General features: G+C 39.9%; 1 protein-coding gene across 1 annotated transcript in view; it reads left to right on the forward strand.

Moving 5' to 3' along the window:
• The first annotated feature begins 4,554 nt into the window (after window positions 1-4,554).
• Window positions 4,555-21,721, forward strand: part of LOC128778165 (probable cation-transporting ATPase 13A5) — a 72,735-nt gene continuing 55,568 nt past the window's right edge. The window contains exons 1-3 of the mRNA XM_053906498.1: window positions 4,555-4,801; window positions 13,739-13,811; window positions 14,608-14,736. Of these exons, the coding sequence (XP_053762473.1) occupies window positions 4,631-4,801; window positions 13,739-13,811; window positions 14,608-14,736 (373 nt within the window). The 5' untranslated portion in view covers window positions 4,555-4,630. The remainder of the gene's footprint in view (window positions 4,802-13,738; window positions 13,812-14,607; window positions 14,737-21,721) is intronic.

Below are 21,721 nucleotides of genomic sequence, written 5' to 3' on the forward strand. Positions count from 1 at the left end.
ATTTCATTCTTTTTGATTGCTGAGTAATACTCCATTGTATATATATACCACATCTTCTTTATCCATCCATTGATGGGCATTGGCTCTTTCCGTACTTTGGCTATGGTTGATAGTGCTGCTATCAACATGGGGGTGCATGTGTCCCTTCGAAACAACACACCTGTATCCCTTGGATAAAAAGCACACTTGTATCTTTTGGATAAATGCCTAACAGTGCAATTGCTGCGTCATAGAGTAGTTCTATTTTTAGTTTTTTGGGGAACCTCCATACAGTTTTCCAGAGTGGCTACACCAGCTTGCATTCCCCCCAGTAACGCAAGAGATCCTTTTTCTCCTTGCCAACATCTGTTGTTGCCTGAGTTGATAATGTTAGCCATTCTGACAGGTGTAAGGTGGTATCTCATTGTGGTTTTGATTTGTATTCCCTGATGATGAGTGATGTGGAGCATTTTTTCATGTGTCAGTTGGCCATCTGGATGTCTTCTTTGGAGAAGTGTCTACTCATGTCTTTTGCCCATTTCTTCACTGGATTATTTGTTTTTTGGGTGTTGAGTTTGATAAGTTCTTTGCATATTTTGGATACTAACCCTTTATCTGATATGTCATTTGCAAATATTGAAGTTATTATTCTTAGTGATGGTGATGGAAGCTCTGGTAGTGATGGAGGCAGCTCTGGTGAGCTGCCCTTAAGTGGTACTTCCCTTGTCTACATTTCTCTCTTTTTCTCTGTGTCCACTGTCCCTGTAGGATGGCTCTGAGTTTGCCTCTTGGTAGTCCCCATGGCCCTCAGTTCAGAACCAACTCCTGTAGGGTGGGGCTCTACTCCCCAGGATCAAGCATCTTCAGGCCTTGAGCCAGCTGGGGTTTGGCCAAGTTCACAGTGGCACCATGAACTTTGTTCTTTTCCATTTTGCCCTCTGCCAGTGAACAGCTGCTGGTTGTGACTTTCCTTGGCCTCTGTTCCTGGGTCAGAGAGCAAGGCTGGTTTTGTCCCCTGCCGCTGTGGCACACTGTCAATCATATTCCCTGTAGCATGAGTCCCTAGCCCACCACTCTCCATTCCTTAGGTGGAGCCCAGTGAGCTGATTGTGCTAACCTCCACTCCATACTGCACATTTCTAGTCTATTTCTAATCCACAACAGTGGTCACTTTGTTTAGCATGGTCACATGTTAAAAGATAATTAGACTTTTATTTAGAGCAGTCTTCAGTTCGCAGAAAAATTGATTGGCAGGTACTGAGATTTCCCACATACCCCATGTCCCCCACATATGCAGTTTCCTCCACTATCAAAAAGCCAGCTGCTGTTTAAACTTCCTGTTCAAATACATTTTCAGTTTGTCAAAGATTCTCCCAGGTGTCAATTTGGTTATTTTGAAAGGAGTGGTAGTATTTTCTCCATCTACTTACTAAGCCTTCAGTAGGAAAAAAGCAAGTAATACTACTTTGTATTTTGGTTTCAAAAGAATATTGAATAAGGGAGTTAAATTAATTATGATGGTGTTGTTTCTTATACAAGAAGTATTTAACCACATTTTCTACTGAGTTTATATAAACTCAAAATCGTATTATCATTAGTGTGTCATCTACAATTAGAGCATTTTATGCCAAGCAAAGAGAAGAGCTATATTTTGTAAGAAAAGCATGTTGCAATGGAAATAATAAGAAACATTAAAGAACAAAAGCTTTGTTAATGCACAAAATATATCCAAGTGTTTAAGAAACTCTTAAAATGCAGCCTATTAACTTACTAACTGGATGTCAGTTCACTGTGAGGACTAAAGTAGAAGTTTAATATATTAGAGAATATAGAAAGTAGAGGTAACAGAGTGGCACCAGTTTTAGGTAATATTTCATCTAATTCATAATCATTGTAAAGAGCACTTCACCAAGAAAATAATCCTTGTTTTGGTCAGATGGGTTTTTTCATTCACACTATGTCTGTACATCAGATGACTACATCTACCTTCTCAGGTTTGCCCTCTCTGCTATCATTATTAACAGTGGGGCCAGCAGGACCAAAATGGGGACAATTGAGGGAATAAAAAAAGTGAAAGGTATAATAAAGAGACCAAAATATATGTGCATGGATGGCCAGCTTTGGGCTTGTGATACATTCTTCCCATGAATTTCACTGCAGTTTTGGGTAAGATGACTCCCACCCCCCCCATCCCGTTCAAAGGAGGGGCCCATGCTGATGTGCCTGATGCTCAGAGCATCTTGCTAAAAACCTGTGATGTGATGAATATGTTATTTTTCAACAATCTGGATAAAAATGCAGTCTTCTATTTTCATCACACAACTTGACTCAATCTGCAGCATGTGAGTATGGGAAGAAGAAACTGCAATAAAAACAGTCAGAGATCTGGGGCGCCTGGGTGGCTCAGTCAGTTGAGCGTCCGACTTCGGCTCGGGTCACAATCTCGCAGTCTGTGAGTTCGAGCCCCGCGTTGGGCTCTGGGCTGATGGCTCGGAGCCTGGAGCCTGCTTTGGATTGTGTCTCCCTCTCTCTCTGCCCCTCCCTTGTTCATGCTCTGTCTGTCTCTCTCTGTCTCAAAAATAAATAAATGTTAAAAAAAAAAAAAAGGTCAGAGATGAAGTGTGTTTTAAGAGACTGAATTCTCCATTGTAGGTAAATAATGTTTAGAAAGGTAAATCGTTAGATTTTGATATTGATAAAACATTTTTCAAAATTCAAAATAAATAAGAATAATCAATTTTTGACAGGCTCTGAGTGCTTAAAATAATTTTGCTTCCACCATAGCACGTGCTATGTGCTTGACACTGACTCCACTGAAACTGAGTTCTAAGTGAATTCATAAATATTAGAGATCATTGTGTGTTGTAAAAAATGATTTAAAAAGTCGATAAAATGACATCATCTGTTTTTTCTTCCAAGATTTTATTTAAGTTCAAGTTAGTTAACATGTCCTGCGTTATTGGTTTCAGAAGCAGAATGTAGTGATTTATCATTTACATACAACACCCAGCGCTCGTCACAAATGCCCTCCTTGATGCCCTTCACCCATTCGACCCAACCCCCCATATACCTCCCTTCAGCAACCCTCCATTTGTTCTCTATAGTTAAGTCTCTCATGGTTTGCCTCCCTCTCTGTTTTTATTTTATTTTTCCTTCACTTCCCCTGTGTTCGTTTTCTTTCTTAAATTCCACATATGAGTAAAATCATATGGTATTTGTCTAAGCATATACTTATTTGCTTAGTATAATACACTCTAGTTCCATCCACGTTGTTGCGAATGACAAGATTTCATTCTTTTTTGGTGGCTGAGTAATGTTCCATTATATACATATACCTCCCATGTTCTTTATCCATTCATCAGTCAATGGACATTTGGGTTATTTATATAATTTGGCTATTGTTAATAGTGCTGCATAAATATTGGGGTGCATGTGCCCCTTCAAATCAGTATTTTTTTTGTATCCTTTGAATGAATACCTGGTAGTACAATTGCTAGATCATAGGATAATTCCATTTTTAACTTTTTGAGGAGCTTCTATGCTGTTTTATAGAGTGTCTGTACCAGTTTGCATTCCCATCAACAGTGTAAGAGGGTTCCCCCTTCTCTGTATCCTTGCTAGCATCCATTGTTTCCTGAGTTGTTAATTTTAGCTGTTCTGACAGGTGTGAGGTGGTACCTGGTATCTGGCAGTGGTTTTGATTTGTATTTCCCTGATGATGAGTGATGTTGAGCATTTTTTTCACGTGTCTGTTAGCCATTTGAATGCCTTCTTTGGAGAAATGTCTGTTCATGTCTTCTGCCCATTTCTTCACTGGATTATTTTTGGGAGGTTGAGTTTGATAAGTTATTTATAGACTTTGGATACTAGCCCTTTGTCTTATATGTCATTTGCAAATATCTTCTCCCATTCTGTAGGTTGTCTTTTTAGTTTTGTTGATTATTTCCCTTGGTGTACAGAAGCTTTTTTTCTTGATGAAGTGCCAATAGTTCTTTTTTGCTTTCATGTCCCTTGCCTCTGGAGATGTATCTGGTAAGAAGTTGCTGTGGCCAAGATCAAAGAAGTTGCTGCCTATGTTCTCCTCTAGCATTTTGATGGTTTCCTGTCTCACAGTTAGGCTTTTCATCCATTTTGAATTTATTTTTGTGTATGGTGTAAGAAAGTGGTCCAGTTTCATTCTTTTGCTTATTGCCATCCAATTTTCCCAACACCATTTGTTGGAGAGATTGTCTTCTTTCCATTGGATAGTCTTTCCTGATTTGTTGAAGATTAGCTACCCTATAGTTGTGGGTCCATTTCTGGGTTCTCTATTCTGATCCATTGATCTATGTGTCTGTTTTTGTGCCAGTACCATACTGTCTTGATGATTACAGCTTTGTAATATAGCTTGAAGTCTGGAATTGTTTTACTTTTCTTTTTCAACATGACTTTTTGATACTGAGGGTTTTGGTGGTTCCACACAAATTTTAGAATTGTTTGTTCTTTCTTTGTGACAAAATGCTGGTGGTATGTTGATAGGGATTGCATTGGATGTACAGATTGCTTTGGGTAGTTTAGACATTTTAACAATATTTGCTCTTCTAATCCATAAGCATGGAAATTTTCTCCATTTCTTTGTTTCTTCTTCAATTTCTTTGAAATGATGTGATCCATGCAAGTGACACACATGCTGTTTTTGTACTTGCAGGTTTTAAATCCATTCTACGTGTTCCAAGCCTTTACCCTAACTTTGTGGCTGTCTCAAGGTTACATAGAATACTCTGTGGCCATCATCATCTTGTCTATTATCTCCATTGTCTTAAGTGTGTATGATTTGCGACAGGTAAGAGCTAAAATCACATTTGGGTTCTATTAAGCTTATGGTGCACAAGAAGCAAAGCCTATGGGTTTTCCACTGACAGCAAGGAGTAGCTTTGTGAAACTTAAGTCATAAAGCAAAAAAAACAAGGGCTTACTAAATGTGAGAACTCAGGAGGAGATCTTCAGAAATAGCAGGTAGATGTAAATGTCTTTGCAAACCCGGATTTATCGACTGAAGGCTGACCCGCATACAGTGTTCAGAAGGACTCCGAGGCTGTATCTGAGTATGGTGGGAAAGAATGCTTTGATGGATTAATGATGACAGCATACCTTTCCATCATTGTTCATCTCATAGCTATTTAAATTTTTTTAAATGTTTTAACTTATTTTTGAGACAGAGACAGAGCATGAACAGGGGAAGGTCAGAAAGAGAGGGAGACACAGAATCTGAAGCAAACTCCAGGCTCCGAGCTGTCAGCACAGAGCCCGACATGGGGCTTGAAGTCACAGACTGTGAGATCATGACCTGAGCTGAAGTCAGATGCTTAACCGACTGAGCCACCCAGGCGCCCCATCTTGTAGCGATTTAAAGTCTTCCTTTTTAAAAAATAGTCTTCTTTTTTAAGTTTATTTATTTTGAGAGAGAGCAAGTGAGCATGAGCAGGGAAGGGGAAGAGAGAGGGGGAGAGAGAGAATTCCAATAAGGCAACATGGGTCTTGAGCTCATGAAATACTAGATCATGACCTGAGTTGAAATCAAGATTCAGACGCAGCTGACTGAGCCGTCCAGGTGCCCCAAAATAATCAGTCTTCTAAATGAGATAGCAGTGCATTCTGAAATAGAATTTTGCTGAATATTACTTATAACTCCACAGTCCCTGCAAGTCTCAGCCCCCACAGTATCTTTCTAGAAAACGTTTGGCTACTTTGCTTAAGAATCATCAGCCTGAAAATCAGGAGGCAACCCCAAAAACGATGTCTCACTGTATTTTCTGTATGTTTTTGAAAACTTGACTATGGAATTAGCTTTGTAGAGATGGGGCTGGGGGCTGGGCATTGTTACGGTACACTGTGTCAGCCTGTCAACTCTACTGCACTGTTGAAACTGCCTAGTCTCAAGTTTCATCCTTCATCTCCAGGGAAAAAAACTAAGATCCAGGGAGCTTGTTCTAAATCAGAGTTTGGTTTTGTGACAGAGTCAGAGCTTCTGGCTCCTCATAAAATGAAATTCTGCCACATGTGTGATATTTCCTTAGCATAAGGCACTTTCCAAAGTAGTGTCACAGCTGGGAATGAAAGTCAAACACAAGTGTTGAGAAGAGAGATGAGTTCTCGATGTCCACACAGTGAGCACTGGGCACAAGTCAGAAAAGCAGACGTGGGGGCTTTACATAAGCCTAACTGAAAGGGAGCTTTCATTCCTATTCCATTTCAGTGGCTCAACAATATTAAATCTAATATCGGCTCGTTATCTGGTTTTAGATCCTACAAATTTTGAGTTATGAAGTCTTTGATGAGAAATGAAAGACAATAGATATGTAAAGAGTTAGGAAACAGGATCTAAAAATGAAAAGTTAGATGAATGGAGATACTTTGAGCTGGAGACCAGGCTACTAGGACTTTGTTTTGTTTCTGGTTTTCTGCCTTTTTAAAAAGTGAGTACCTAGGTGTGTTTTTTCACAGACTAATTTATATCCCAAAGATGTGAAGAGTGACCAGCAACTTGCCTGGCTGCCGAGGCCTGGGGGAGAGTAACTGTCTTTCTGGTGAACTCTGGGCCTTTGAGCAAAAGCATGACCATAGACACCAAGACAATAAAGATCTGACTATTCTGCTGAGTCTCAATAGAAAAGTAGAGTGTCCTAAGCTTTTACCTTAGTCATTTGATAAAGGTATGTAATGTGAAGCCAGCAGATAGAATTTCTAGTTTCTGGGTTTTGAGAAATCTTTCCTTAATAGAATATCTGATTTGATACGTGCAAGCCATTCATACACTTTCTGGCTTAAGTCACACATCAGTGAATACAGCCCTTCTCGCATGTCGTTCCTTCCACTGGGGCGACATCTACGCACAGTCACCCGGATATATCGTCATAAACCATCCAAGTGTTCGCAGGAAAAACACAGAACTCTCTGAGGCCTTTTGGGAGGGAGAACTTATCTAGTCAGATTGAAAACCTCCCCCTTACCTCTCCTGTTTGTGTTACTTGGTGCTGTTATAATCAGTTTCCTCATCTGTAGAAGGTGTGTATGTGTGTGGGCACGTGGGTGTGTGTTGGTGTTAGAGTTGAGCGAATTAAATGAAACAATCACTTTGAATACTTATATTTCTGGTACATAGTAGGCACTTAGTAAAATGTTAGTTCTTGTTATCATTGATATTGCTGTTGCTGTTTTTATTATTAAAAGTTAGGGAAAGTTGGCAAGGGACAGATGGGAGGGGGAGGGGGTACAGAGATTGAAGAGAACAGGAGGCAGCATGGGACCATCGGGACAGGGCTGGTAACAACTGCTGGTTCACTCATATGAGCCCGAGGACTCTGTTTTCCTTGGGCTCACTTTCCTCAGCTATATACATGGTGGAGGTTATACCCTACTTTTTTAGGTCTCACCATTTTAGGATTCTATCATTTTGCCAGGGCCACTGACAAGGAATGAAAAAAAGCCCTTGAAATCTTTAGAATGCTAGTAAGAAATTTTCTGGCCACTGGAAATCTGAGAGCATGTGCTGCAAACTGGAGTTAATTCCTATTGGACCCTAATAGTGTTCACTTGGACTTTAGTCCTAAACTACTCAAGTCAGGATGTGTATGAAGAATAGAAACCTGTCTAAATTACCCTAATCATCAAAGGGATATGTACTATAAATATGTACCAGTAGCTCATAGGACCCAAAGACATGAAGTACAGTGGACTTTAATGGAGCCTGTACCCATGAACTTGGGTTACTCTCTCCAGCCTCGTATTCCCTGACAAGCATGAAAGTAGTACACATATTTTGGGGCAAGCACTGCAACCCCCCTCCTCTTAGAACTCTGGCAGCCTGCAACTAGTTTGCTCTAGGTGGCTCTCTCTTTCCACTGGCACACATAGTTGGAACGGGGGTATCTGACCCAGCGGAAGCCAGTCCATCAGCAGGAATGATGCCCATATATCTTTTAGCCTGGGATCCAAGCCTAAGACTTGAAGCTATCTGTCATGCTCTGTCAGGAATGTGATCTGAAAAGTGATGCTAGGACCAGGGTGGCAACCCTTGATCCTTGTGTGTGGACAGCAGAGAAAAAAACTTGCACAAAGAACGAACCAAATACACAGAGACACAGAGGTGAGCCATATGGAGCCCAGCAGAAAGGGAGAGGGCAGAGAGACAGAGACCGAATGAATAACCTACTCTTCATAGCATTTCCTGCTCTTGTTTGAAGCCTTTGGGAGCTCTGGCTTCACTTCCCACCTTAGGTTAGTGAGATGTCCCTGCATCTTCACAATTTCTCATCTGCTTAAACCAGTTTAACCAATTTCTGTTGCCTGTAATCAATGGGTCCTAAGTAAATGTGGTGTTACCACTTGATGTGTTACACCCCTTACAATATTTCCACATATTTCCCCTGACTTAAATACATACTTCCCATCTACATGTTTATGACAAATTTCAGTCTCTCCTCAAGTTCCTTTACACTATTTTTTTTCATTTGGAACGTAGGTATAACTGTCTTTAAGGAAACAGAAAAGAAATATAGAGATTCCTGTGTGGGAGTTGGGAAGGGTTACAGAGAAAAGAGGTTTGATTCAATACTCTAGAGGGCAATGTTTCAGTGAGAGAATTAGTCAAGATTCCTAAGCTCCTGACCCATTAAGTCAAAATATCCAAGGTAACAAGAGGAATCTGTGCTTTTTCACAGTTTCATAACAGGTGCTTGTCATGCATTCTGAAAGCTTAAGAGCTGTTGTTCCAGAGGAATCCACCAAAAGACAAATTCAAGCACTAAGATCCCCAATACATATATTTATTTATTTATTTATTTATTTACTTATGTCATCATTAGCTAAATATATATTTCATTTTTTCTCCTCTATAAGATGCAGAGAAATACAAGTTTATGTGGAGATTTACTTATGTATTTGTTAATTTGTTTCAATAAAACAGGAACATACTTTGTACATTAATCTGGAACTTGCATTTGTCACTTTACAATAAATATAACGGCTATCTACCAAGTAAATAAATAATTCTAAATCACGTTTAAAAATAACGGTGTGAAATTCCATGGTATATCATAATTTGTTCAGCCATTCGTTTATTTCTAGAAAATAGGGGGCTTCCTTTCCAATTTTTGCCACCACAAGTATGCTGAATTACACACAACTACAATATAGATGTGTCCTTACATATGAGTGTTTGCATTTGTTTTTAGTAAAATAATCAAAAGCCAGGTTGCTGAATCAAAAGGTATGTATATTTTGGATGTTAATAGATCCTGCGATATTTATTATTTTCTTAAATAAAATAACGGCAACATATGAGAGTATCCATTTCTCCAGATCCTCACCAGTGTTATATACTGATGTTTAAAATTTTTTTAGTCTAATGTATTTTAAAAAAATTGTGTCCCAATGATGTTTTAATTTATATTCCACTAATTATTAGTGAGATTAGATACATTTTCCTCCAAAAGATATATGCATTTTTGTTTTCTATTTATTGTCTCTTTATATCCATCATCCATGTGGAAAAGTTTTCTTTCTTAGTCTATCATTTTTCCTCTGACTTGACTTTTGTCAGATATTTTAAAATGTGTGCAGTCAAATATGTTTCTCTTTTTTCTGGGTTTCTGCCTTTCTTGTTTTGCTGCTCAAGTGCTCTTCTAAAAGTAGGCATGCTCTGTTCTATTTGTAATTTTCTCAATATTTATTTTAAAATCTTTAATGAATCTTAAATATTCAGGTTCTACATCTTAAAATCCCTACATGTCTTTGTTTAAAATGGTAACTGACCTGGGAACTTCACTTGATGGCAGAACTGCAAAAGCTTTAACAAGGAGACATTAATTCCATTAGCAGTTAATATTTGGGTTTTTTTTCCAAGTTTTATTGATTTATTTTGAGAGAGAGACAGTGCGAGGGGGGAGGGACAGAGAGAGAGAAATACAGAGAATCCCAAGCAGAGTCTAAGCTGTCAGCACAGAGCTTGATGGGGCACTTGAACCCACAAAACCGTGACATCATAACCTGAGCCGAAACCAAGAGTCGGACTGTTAACTGACTGAGCCACCCAGGTGCCCTTGCAGTTAATATTTGTTAACAAAAGCTTATCAGACCCAAACTCTAAGGGATCTTGTAACATTATACAAAATGGGCCAGTTGCCTGAAACTATTTTTGCAGTTTAAATCACAAATGCTCACCAATCAATATTTCTTTAGCACAATTTGTAACGGGCTCCCCCCGTCTGTGACAGATGTGCTTGTGTGGGGCATGGCAGCCTCTAAAATGATACGCATGTGGTTGTGGTGTCCTCCCACCACCTGAGACGGAGGGATGGGGACAATCAGGGAGGTGAAGTGACTTGCTCGGTAATCGTGGCTATAGATCCCAGCCCCGGGTTTCCTGATTCTACATCAAGTACTTCACACTGTCCCACGGAGCAAAATCTCAAAGAGACCTATGCGTTTCCTTGCAGCAGTAAACGATTGATAATTTTATTACGAAAATATTTGGGAAAGGGGCTGCTAGAAATGGAAGGAGCATCTACTGTCATTTACAAATCATGCTAAAGATATAACAGCTTTTGAAAATTGCAAGAGGGGAGGTGTTTGCAGGAGTGGAATAAACTATCTTTCTGCATCTACTGTGGCCCCAAATCATGCAGCAAAGAGAGAGGCACCTTGCCTACGCCAAGAAACACCCTCGGCAGCCCCTCTCTAACAAGTTTGGTGTAGGTATGAGTGTAAATTGAGCTGGCACTCAACTGTATTTACACTGAGCCGTGTTGCATACTCTATTGCTGGCTCCACAGGCGGCCACTAGAGATAGCACTGAGAGTATCTGACCCATGGTGCTTTGCCTTTAGCCATGACTGAGCTGGGCTCAAAAGACACCTGAGTTAGTGCCCTCATTACTCATCTCTGGAGGAAATCCAGCCACAGCAAACACAAGGACACACAGCAACAGATGCCGGAATAATAACAATATGCAAATTAGCCTTGGAAACTGATCCTGGTCCCACTAAACCGGGACTGGAGAAACCAGAGGGGGCCTAATGAAAATCAGGCAACGAGCTTCCAAATCACGGCAAGCATCATAGCACCTGCTTTCTCCTAGCTGGTTGGTTGTCATAGAAACCTGTGTTTGTAGAGTTTCTGGGTACATTAGCTCAGAGAGGAAGCTTATATTATCCTTCTCCAGTGTTGTCGGGAGACGTGGAACAATTCAGTTCTATTAAGTAAATGTTTGCTGAGGGCCTACTATGTGACAGACTCCAGGGGTACATAGATGAGTGTTTGGCTCTTTGAACCACCTGCCTCACACAGGAGACCTGACAAGAAAACGCCTGTAATGGAATTGGTCATACACTAATACAGGCGGAAACACAGGGAGCAGAACAACGAATTCTTTCTGAGATGTTAGAGACTTATGGAGTGGCGGTGACGTTTGAGCCAGACTCTATGTGAAGGATTAGGAGTTTGCTGGTAGAAAACCTGGGTGAGCATTCCAGGTAATAGCTTGAACGAAGGCATGGAAGCATGGCAGGTTTCGCAGAATGCTAAGCCTGATGAATAAATCCAGCTTGATGCCATAATGATTTTTGAGAGGGCATTTTGAACTTATACTTCACCACTTCCAAATGTGTTGATTATCATCCTCTTAAGCTAGGGTGAAATTCTCATGGCAGTGGCTAGAAGAGTTTGCTAAGCAAGAAAGTAACTTAAAGAAATTTATAACAAAGGAAGGTTATTTATCTTCTTAAAGGAAAAAAGCTATTTTCAAACACTTTAGGGGAACATATTCATCAACAGAAAAGGCTTTAGAGTCAGATAAACCCAGGTTTTACTGTCAATCTTAATACTTAGTAAGTAAATGATTGAAGACAAGTTACTTTAACATTTCCAAGACCCTGGTTTGTTTTTGTTTTTTGTTTTTTGTTTCTTTTTGGTCATTTTATTTTGTTATATGTACATTGGAGACAATAACATCATAGGATTATTTTGAGGAGAAAAAAAAAATCAAGCAATACATTTCAAGTGCTTACAACAGTGCCTGGCACGTAGGAGTTGCTTACTGTTTTAAACTGCCTAATAATAATAATACTGTGAGCCATTTATAAACCCCAGGTTATTTCTTCTATGAAGTCTTAGGGGCTTTGACTAAATCTCTGATATGCAAAACATATCCGTATCAGACATGTTGAGTTTTGAAGGAGCTTGAAAATGATTCAATTCAATGTCATTTGTTTACAGAAAGAACAAGTAACATAAAGTGAAATTTCTTATATACAGGTACATGGCTGGTTAGTGGGTAAACTTGACCCACGACTCAGGAGTCCTGAATGAATCCAGTGTTCTTGTCCCAGAACCACGGCTGACTTTCTCGCTACTACCCATCAGTAAAATGGATGCCCCAATAGGGAAGCCTCAGAAAGTCAAGTTAGGGCAATGACTATGTACCTAACAAACAGCAGTAGCATTTCTTCCATTCAGTTGTTCCAAATGATTGAAGTGTTGCCTTTCCTAAAAAAAATGGAGTAAATAAGAAATTGTTCTGTATAAATAGAAACACCAAATTTATTAATTTCTCTCAAGAGGAAAATTGTGTAATTGTGTGTAATGTTTATCTGGTGACATTGGCTACCTTAAAAATCATCAAGAGGGCAGATAAAAATAATTTACCCTATCATCTAAAAGGGAAAGTTTTATACTTGAATTAGGTTAAGCTATGTTTAAAGTACTGTTGACGGTATTCAGATCTCTTCTACTTAGAAGTATCCAAGTAAGTGACGTCCATACAGAAGGAGGCAGTGCCTTCCAGGGATGCCTCTGCCAATGGCGTCGCCTACAGTCAGTGTATGGAACTGTGTGGACAATTTGCCCTCACTCCTCTGCCTTCCTGTCTCCTGAGTTATCCCAGTAGATGCTGCCTTCGCTTCTCCAGGCTGCTTCCATTTCCTCCACTTAGCCCAGGGTGGTATCTCAGTGAATTCCACCCTAAGCAAATCTTCCAAGGGGATGCATTAGACAAAACAATGCTGTTTTTGCAACAGCAACTTTCTTATTAATCATTAACCCTTGCTGAGCTCTTACCATCGTAATGAGTAATATCCAAAGGGATAACTAAGAGAAGCATTACTTAAATTTTGAAAACCCTCTAGAAGAGGTACTGTTAATATCTCCACTTTCAGATGAGGAAAAGGGAGTTAACTAAGCTGAATAATGCCTAAGGGGAAGCACTAGGGTTCTGGAGCATCATGGCTTCAGTCTCCAGACTGACCCAATAGGAAAATCCACCAGTTTGTAAAGGAGGGGATAAAATTCCACGTAAAATCAAAACATAACTCAAATATTCCCAGGCTTTTACAATGGAAAGATCAAATTCATTTTTGTTGTTTTATAGACAGGGAAACGGGTACCGAGAGGGAACCTAATCTGTTCATGGTCTTGTTCTTCCCTTGTGTCATCGTGCGCCCTTAAGAAGTACAACCTCGGGGACTTAGCGTTGGTCCTTGGGGACAGTGGTTGTGCATTATGTTTCCTGGAATTGAAATAGCACTAAACTAATTACCATATTTGTTGCTATAAGTCGGGGGTTGGCTGCAGTAGGAATTGGGGCAGGGAAGCAGAAACGCTAGAGTGTGAGCCTTTGCCCAAGGAAGTTTTGCTGTGTGACAGGCTTGGTATTTACAGTATTGAGATCATGTGGTTTTCCGGTTATGGACTATCTGATACTTAAACGTTGACTTTGAATTGGTAGCAATCAGTGAAGCTGCACAACCTTGTGGAGGATCACAACAAAGTCCAGGTTACAGTCATGGTAAAGGACAAAGGTACGTGATATGTTCTGCCATCTTCAGCATCCTGATATTTCAGAGTGGAATCAGTCCCATTTGTTATCGATTATTAGTTGAGGAGAAAACCTCTTCTGATGAAACCCAGGACGGAGGCTAAAGTAAGGTAAATAAGACTTTTAAGATGACAAACTTAAGGAGGAAAGGTCAGGCAAACGCTGACCTGCTTTTCCAGGACCCAGACGGTGAGCACCTCACTGAATTTTGTACCCTGAGTACCTTGCATGCCTCCTCCTGATTGAACCATTTTGACCCAGTGTCTGAGTCACTTCCAATTCCCTCTGCCTTCCCATATTTCACTCACTGGAATGTTACTGGGTAAGCTTTCTTGAGGCGTTTTGATTTCCCCAACTAATGATCCCAAACAGACCTTGAATTCTAACACTTCAATCTGTTATCCAGAATCCAGACCCGAAGAATGCTTGTAAATGGTATTTGCTCTGACTTACCCTGGGTTGGGGTGGCCATGGCTCTCTGTAAGGAGCAGGGAGCTGCAGCCCAGAGTAGCAGAAACTAGCTGGGTGGTTCATCCCAACAAGTGCCCTCCTCCCAGTGCTCATCCCAGTGCTCATCCCAAGTGCCCTCCTCAATGCCCATCACCCACTTTCCCCTCCCCTGCAACCCCCATCAACCCTCAGTTTGTTCTCAGTATTTAAGAGTCTCTTGTGGTTTGCCTCCCTCCCTCTCTGTAACTTTTTTTAATTTTTTTCCCCTTCCCCCATTCTTAAGTAAAAACAGGAAAAGGTCAGCCAGTCACGGGAACTTTGTTGTGTAGGTTTGCAGAAGCTGGAATCCCATCTCTTGGTTCCTGGGGATACTCTTATTCTTCCAGGAAAAACTTCATTGCCATGTGATGCTATCCTGATTGATGGAAGCTGTGTGGTGACTGAAGGCATGCTCACAGGTAGGCCATTGCCATGGAGCTGCTTCTTTCCTGTCCAACATCTCGGCCAAGAGCAAAGCAGATCAACATATCCTTACCTGCCTGATATTAAGATATTGAAAGATAGGTGAGGTAGACACGGCTAGGCTATTCATGCAGGTGAAGACTCCATAAATGCAAACGGGATAAAATGTATCCCGTTTATATAATGTATACCCGTAATATAAGAATCAAATGATAATAAATACAAAATTAGAAGAAAAGTCTAATATATGTGATTGGTTAATTTCCTGATGCGTGGGGTGAATAAGATCGTTTGGTTCAGAGGACGGTGAGAGAATAGACTACTTGATGCACGATGTCTTCATAAACATGAGCATGGTTTACACACCTATCCAAACAGAACACAACCGGAAACCAACAACTCTTATAATTGGCAGGATGCAGAGATTTTATACAGCCCTGCTCTCTGTAGATGGAAAACGGAGCCCCAGTTTTTGCTGGAAGAGTATTGAGTTGAACCTTCAGGAAAGTCAGTGTAACATTCTGTTCTTTAGAATTGTGTTTCCAGTTGATCCGACCAAGCAGAAAGCCAGTTTTCTTGTAACAACGATTTGAACTGTCGTCCTTGCTCTCATTTGCGCTTTGTAAAGTTCACTTGAATTTGTGTAATTAGGAAGGCACTATTTAGAAAATATTCTTTAGGCAAAAACCAAAACACATGGGACATCATGATGAGAGAAGAAACTATACAACAACACAAAAATAGAAAGAATGTGTCTTTCGTGCTTACAAATTGTTGTATTTTTCTGCTCCCAAGTTGCTAAAGACAGGAAAACACACACACACACCTTTTTAATATCACCTAAATGTAAAGAGAATCATCGATTCCTAAATTGTTCAACACAAGCAGATTTCACATTAAAAATGGGTCTGCTTAATTTAAAATTGAGACAAGGAAATGTAGTAAACATAACTATGCTCGGTATAATTACAAAATGCCCCTTTAGTGTGTTGAAATCTAACTGCCTTATAATGATAGTGATGAGGATTTGCATACTGATGATATCTTTCATCCGGAATGTTGCCATAGCACCCAACGTGCAAACCTCATGCCCAAGAAAAACTGGCCTCCTAAACCAAAGACAGCAACTGTCTCACATTTCCCAGCAGCCTGCCAGTGAAGAATGGCTTCTCTCATTGGTGACAGAGCATGGCTGTGAGAAAAAAGGGAAGGAGAGATCGCAGTGTTTACTCCGCTGGGTCTACTGACTGGGGTGCTTGGTTCTTGCCTTACTTCTGAGGAAAACTCAGAGAAAGAAATGGTAGAGTTGGCAAACAAAGCTGCCTTTCAATGTGCAAAACTGACCTAAAATGATCTTAAGCAGTGAGTGGCTTTTCTTAGGTCTACTTCTAGAAAAAGAAGGTCACCAGCATTAATATCTGTGTAAACTATGTATTGGTAAAAATCCGTTTTAGAGACAGACACATAAAATAGAAATATACTTCTTTCTCATTGTTTTCTTTGGAAAGATCTAAGACCATCATACTCTAAATACTTTATTACATAGTCTACATAGATCTGCCCACTCACGTATACATTTGTAAAAAGGATCCTGATTGAACAATAAGATTATGCTTAGATTCCTGAAACTGCATATGTCTTCCTCGAGCATTTGTCCAAGAATGTGACTCAGGTTTTTTTTTTGTTTGTTTTTTGGGGTTTTTTTGTTTTTTTTTTTTTTTGTCCCATGTGCAAACCAGTCTTTCGTATATATAGAGGTCTTTATTTAGAAGAGAATTAGCAAATACTCCAAACATCTTTAGAGCAATGAATGTTTTATAAATAATTTTTATATCTCACTTCATCATAGGATAAACAAATTAGGAATTATTATAATGCCCAATTTACAAATGAGGAAATGCAGGTGAGAAGGGACCAGACTGCCCAGCTAGCCAGTATCAGGGCTGGAGGTGGTATTTTTTGCTCCCAGACGTGAGGGGCCACCGGAGTGAGGAGGAAGCAGATTCTAAGAGGGGTAGAGCTGACATTCCTTGTGCCTCCTCATCTTTTTCTCTCCACTGGGTAGTCCTGCCCATAACACACGTCCATTGTAGGGTCTTCTTCATCCTCTTCTCCTTAGCCTCGTCCTACTGCCATAAGCTCAACTATGCAAGAAACGTAATCGTATAACTACACTTACTTTTTAATTTTTGCTCCAAATCTTGCCATCCTTGAAAGTAAGCAGTGTTGCAAAGTATCTGGTCCAAGTCAGACAGTTGTCCCCACCAGTTGGCAGGTCTCCTGACTCAAGTCTGGCTACTTGAAGTTGTGCAAGGCACTGGGGAGGTGGGTCTGTCTAGGGCAGCCATCCTTTCGGTTGCTTCCACTCTGCTCTGGGCTTGAGAAATGTCCCAAGCCTATCTCCCTGTAAAAGGAGGCCTACTGATGCCTCTTTCTCTGTTTTCACAAACTTCTAGGGTCTTTCCTTACCTTACTTTTGTGCCGGCCCCTTCTCTCAAGTACACACAACATCTAAGCTTCCTTTGGATTTTCTTCCAACTCCCAATCTAGGGATTTTTATGTAGCTAGAAAAGTAGTGGAGGGAAGGCAGGTGAACGGGAAAGCTTTGTTCTTATTCTCATGTAGTCTCTAAAATTCATGGTCAAACTTACGAATGATGTGTAAAACCCAGAAGCCAGCTATCAACTTCTCTATCCTTTCTGCCTCTGGAGGCAATGGGCTCCTTCAAGATCTAGCTCCTCATAAAGTGGTCAAGAGGCAAAAGGGGGACATTATGTGGGGGAAATTATGTTAATGCCTGGAAACTTTCTTTTGGCACAAAAGCTAATTTTTCTTATTTCTTATATGTATTAGGCACTATGCTAATATTTTACGTGTATTATTTCATTCAACCTATGAATCTATAAGGTGGGAGAATCTGAGGGCCAGAAAGGATAAGTAATTGGCCTAAAGTCACACAGCTTAAAAGTGGTAGAGTTGCTATTTGGATTCATTTGTTTATTCATTCATTCATTCATTCATTCCACAAATGTATATTAGCTCCTATTCCAGAATGCTCTACTATGTGCTAGGGATACAACAGTGAACAAGGCAGATAATAATCTGTCTTCATAGAGGTGATGTTCTAGTGGGGACAAAGAAAACATGAAAATAGGTAAATGACATAAATTTCCAATGCTTATAAATTCTATGAAGAAGCGAAAACACTCAAACCCAGGCCTTTTGACCTGGGAGCCTATGCTTGAAACTACTGCTCCCTCATTCTCTTAGAGGTGATTATGGCAGAGAGTGGCAGGATTCATTCACTCTGCCACAATCCCCTCCTTCTCCCTCTACTCACAGAATCAGCGATGTATTTGAAACGTGTGTGTGTGGTGGGGGGGAAGTATGCAGAGATCCCAGTTGGGTACACAGAAATTTTCCTAAGTGGTGATTTCCCATTTACATCCTGTCCGACAAGCTTATAATGAGTTAATGAGTCTTTTCCCTCTTCCTTTTTCCTTTCCTCCAGTCTCTCACTTCTCCTTTTCTTTCAGTTATTCATTTGCCCATCCACTTATTCAGTAAAGGTTCAGAAATGCCTCCTCTGCGCCAGGCACTATGTTGTGTGCTGGAGTCACCAAGACAAATGAGAGATGGCCACTGCCCTTACACAGCTCACAGTCTAATGGCCCCAGAAGTAGAAACAAAGAAGGGCATGGCGTTTCAAACACTGCTTCCATGCAGAGACACTGGCTCACTGGGGACAAGGGAGAGTATCCCGCTTCACAGCACCAGGACTTCCAGGTCCTAGAAGCCAGGTGAAGTGGATGATGAATGTTTTTCCTTGTGAAACACTCTCCGGGCTACTTAGAACTCCATAGATTTGTAGGCAAATTGTCCTTTCTTGAGATTCCAAGAAAGGCCAAGCATGAGGCTCCTTATTAATATGTGAGTAGTGTAAAAGAGACTTGAAAGTCATTTCTGTGTAAAATCATATCTGATTTGAATGTTATCTTTGGAACATTATCTCCAAATGGCTTCCATCCCTGGTTGATTGAATGTCTGCCTGCCACGAATGTCATTGGTTGTGTGTGCAGAAACTATCCACTAATATTAGTCTATGAATATATAATGGATTAATATTCAGTGATTCATAGGCATAAAAACATTAGAAATCATCTCTAAGTATCTGCTTTCACAAAGGTAGATTTCAAAACAATGTGTTATGATGATTTGGAGATTTGTCAAAATGTCCTATCCCTTTTCCAAAGCCACTTAGACCACAAGTGGTAAATCCAAACAAAGGATAAATATCAAACAAAGGCTAAATATCATAATTTTTAAAGACAGTGAGTTAGGGACAATGCCTGGCTAAAGGAATTTCCTGAGATTTTTCAAGATCACTAATAAAAATTGTATGGCTTCTTGCACCTTAGGATATAAAAAATGCACCATGTAGAAAACTGGTTGTTGAAAAACCAATCATAGGAAAACCTGGGCAGTTGTTTTTATTCAGTTCATCCAGGCATTCAGCAAAAATAAGTCTTTTCAACCTATCACATACCAGCAAGGAAAATGAGGAATATAAAAAGTTATATATGTCAAAGTCCTTGCCACCAGTTATTACTTAGGAGAGATAGAACCTAGATTTTGTAACTATAATCAATAGAATACTATTTCCAAATTAGAAATATGACATGTTATTTTGCTAATTGAACATTTAGCAAAAGACTGATGGAATTTTAAATTCATTCTAATGCTTTTTAAATCTGGGAGTGAGGAAGTTATTAGCACTTTTATTTTTATCTCTGAAATGTATCCTTTTGAACTCTGAGCTAATTTTCTTTGTATCTTAAATACCCTGTCTTCCCACCATCAGGGGAAGTAGAGGAATGGTATCATGTAAGAATACATATATATATATATGTATAACAGGATATGCAAGTGGCTTAGATTAGCTGGAGTGTGTAGGAAAAAGAGCCAGTGATGCTCAGATTGTGGTGGCTTTGAAAATCTACCAAAAGAGTTTGCACTTGAGACCCCTCCAAAACTTACCCTATGTATCTCTTCATCCGGCTATTTACCTATATTCTTTACCAGATCTTTTAACAAACTGGTAAATGTAAGTATTTCCCTGAGTTCTATAAGCTGCTCTAGCAAATGAATTGAACCCAAGAAGGGGATTATGGGAACCTCGGATTTATTAGTCAGAAGCACAGTTGACAATGTGGGTTTGCAATTAGCATCTGAGGTGGCATGGGAGCAGTCCTGTGGGACTGAGTCCTTAACCTGTGGGATCTGATGCTATATCTAGAATTGAATTGAATTGAATTGAGTTGAATTGAATTGAATTGAATTGTAGGACAACCAGCTAGTGTCACGGAACTGCTCGTTGTGGGAAAATCCCCATCCATACGGCATCAAGAGTGTGTGAGTGCAGTAGTAGCCTCATAGCAAAGGAGACACATAGGAGGAAGGACTGGAGGTCTTTTCCAACTCAAGAGGTCAAGGCATATTGTGGGTGAGATACTTTTTCATAAAACAGAAATATTAGTTCTACCATAGACTCAAATTATTATTATTAAAATGGTTTTCATGTCAAGGAGCCAATTATAGGTAATCCATTGGTAAGGCAGCCACCACTAGATAGTGATTGCTAGTGAAGCCCTTGGGACCCAAACGCAAGAGTCCAAGAGTTACTTGGTGAGACATACTCATGGAGAAAAGCAGTTAGGAATTGGGGAATCAGACCATGAGAGGGCAGAGCACGGGAAGAGGAGGAATCAAAGGTGATTCCGAGACTGTAAACCTGTCACTCAGCAAAAGGATGATACCACAAAGAAAAAGGAGGATGTTTAGTGGTAAAAATATTAGTACGGAGGTGCCTGGATGGCTCAGTCAGTTAAGCATCCGACTATTGATTGTGGCTCAGGTCATGATCTCCCGGTTTGTGAGTTCAAGGCCCGCATTGGGCTTTCAGCGCAGAGCCTGTTTGGGATTCTCTCTCTCCTTCTCTCTCTGACCCCCCCCCACTCTGTCTCTCAAAAATAAATAAAATAAAAATTAAACAAAATATTAGTATGGATTTTAGGTATGTGGACTTAGGGATGCTAGTGGGATATCCAGGTTGGGATGAACAGCCCACCATTGGGAAACATAGAACAAAAGCACAGGAGAGAGGAAATGAAGATTAGACATTATCGATCTAGCTATTTAATTAATTGTTAATTAACACTTTAATTGTTAATTAATTATGTATTAATGAGAATGGAGCTGAGATCATCCAGAAAGAAAAAAGAGAGGCCCTGTCTTGTTATATTGGTTTTTATCTTTCACTGCAAGCTCCACAAAGATCATGAAGAACATTTAAGAGGTTTTATGAAGGCATAATTTCTCATTCATCTCTGTACTTCTAGGACCGCTTACCTCTACCCTTACACTCAATGTCCCAAACATTCTCAACCATTTTTAGTGCCAAGGGCACAGCATGATCTTTCACTTCTTCCAAGAACAATTTCCTTTCCACCTTGATCTAGTTGGCCTCATTTCCTTTTGAGTTGTCATTTATTAGTTGTTCTGGAAATGTTTCTTGGTCCTCTGGGTTAGATCTTCAGATCACCCAGTAATACTACCAAAATCCTTACTTTATTGTACTTTAATCATTTATTTACTGCTATTTACTGGCTTGACTCCCTGGGCTTTCTGAGGGAGGGATTTCTGTCTTCATTATTTTAAGCACCTAGAACAGTGCCTGGCACAAAATAAGCACTTAAAAATATTTGTCAAGTGAATGGATGAATGGGTTGATAAATAAATGAGAGGCAAATAACAATAGCTATATACTTGCTTTATAGCTCCTTAATTACCTAGCATAAATTTGGGCTTAAAGAACACTTGAGGGGACAATTAGGTGACAACTATCTTTGTTAAAATGGCCTGCTTTTTAAATTACGATAGCAAACCATGCAGACCAGGTATGGAAAATATAGGTGGACCTTA

This window comes from Panthera pardus, unplaced genomic scaffold (assembly GCF_024362965.1).
Source record: "Panthera pardus isolate Hobbes unplaced genomic scaffold, ASM2436296v1 HiC_scaffold_189, whole genome shotgun sequence".
NCBI classification, from domain to species: domain Eukaryota; kingdom Metazoa; phylum Chordata; class Mammalia; order Carnivora; family Felidae; genus Panthera; species Panthera pardus.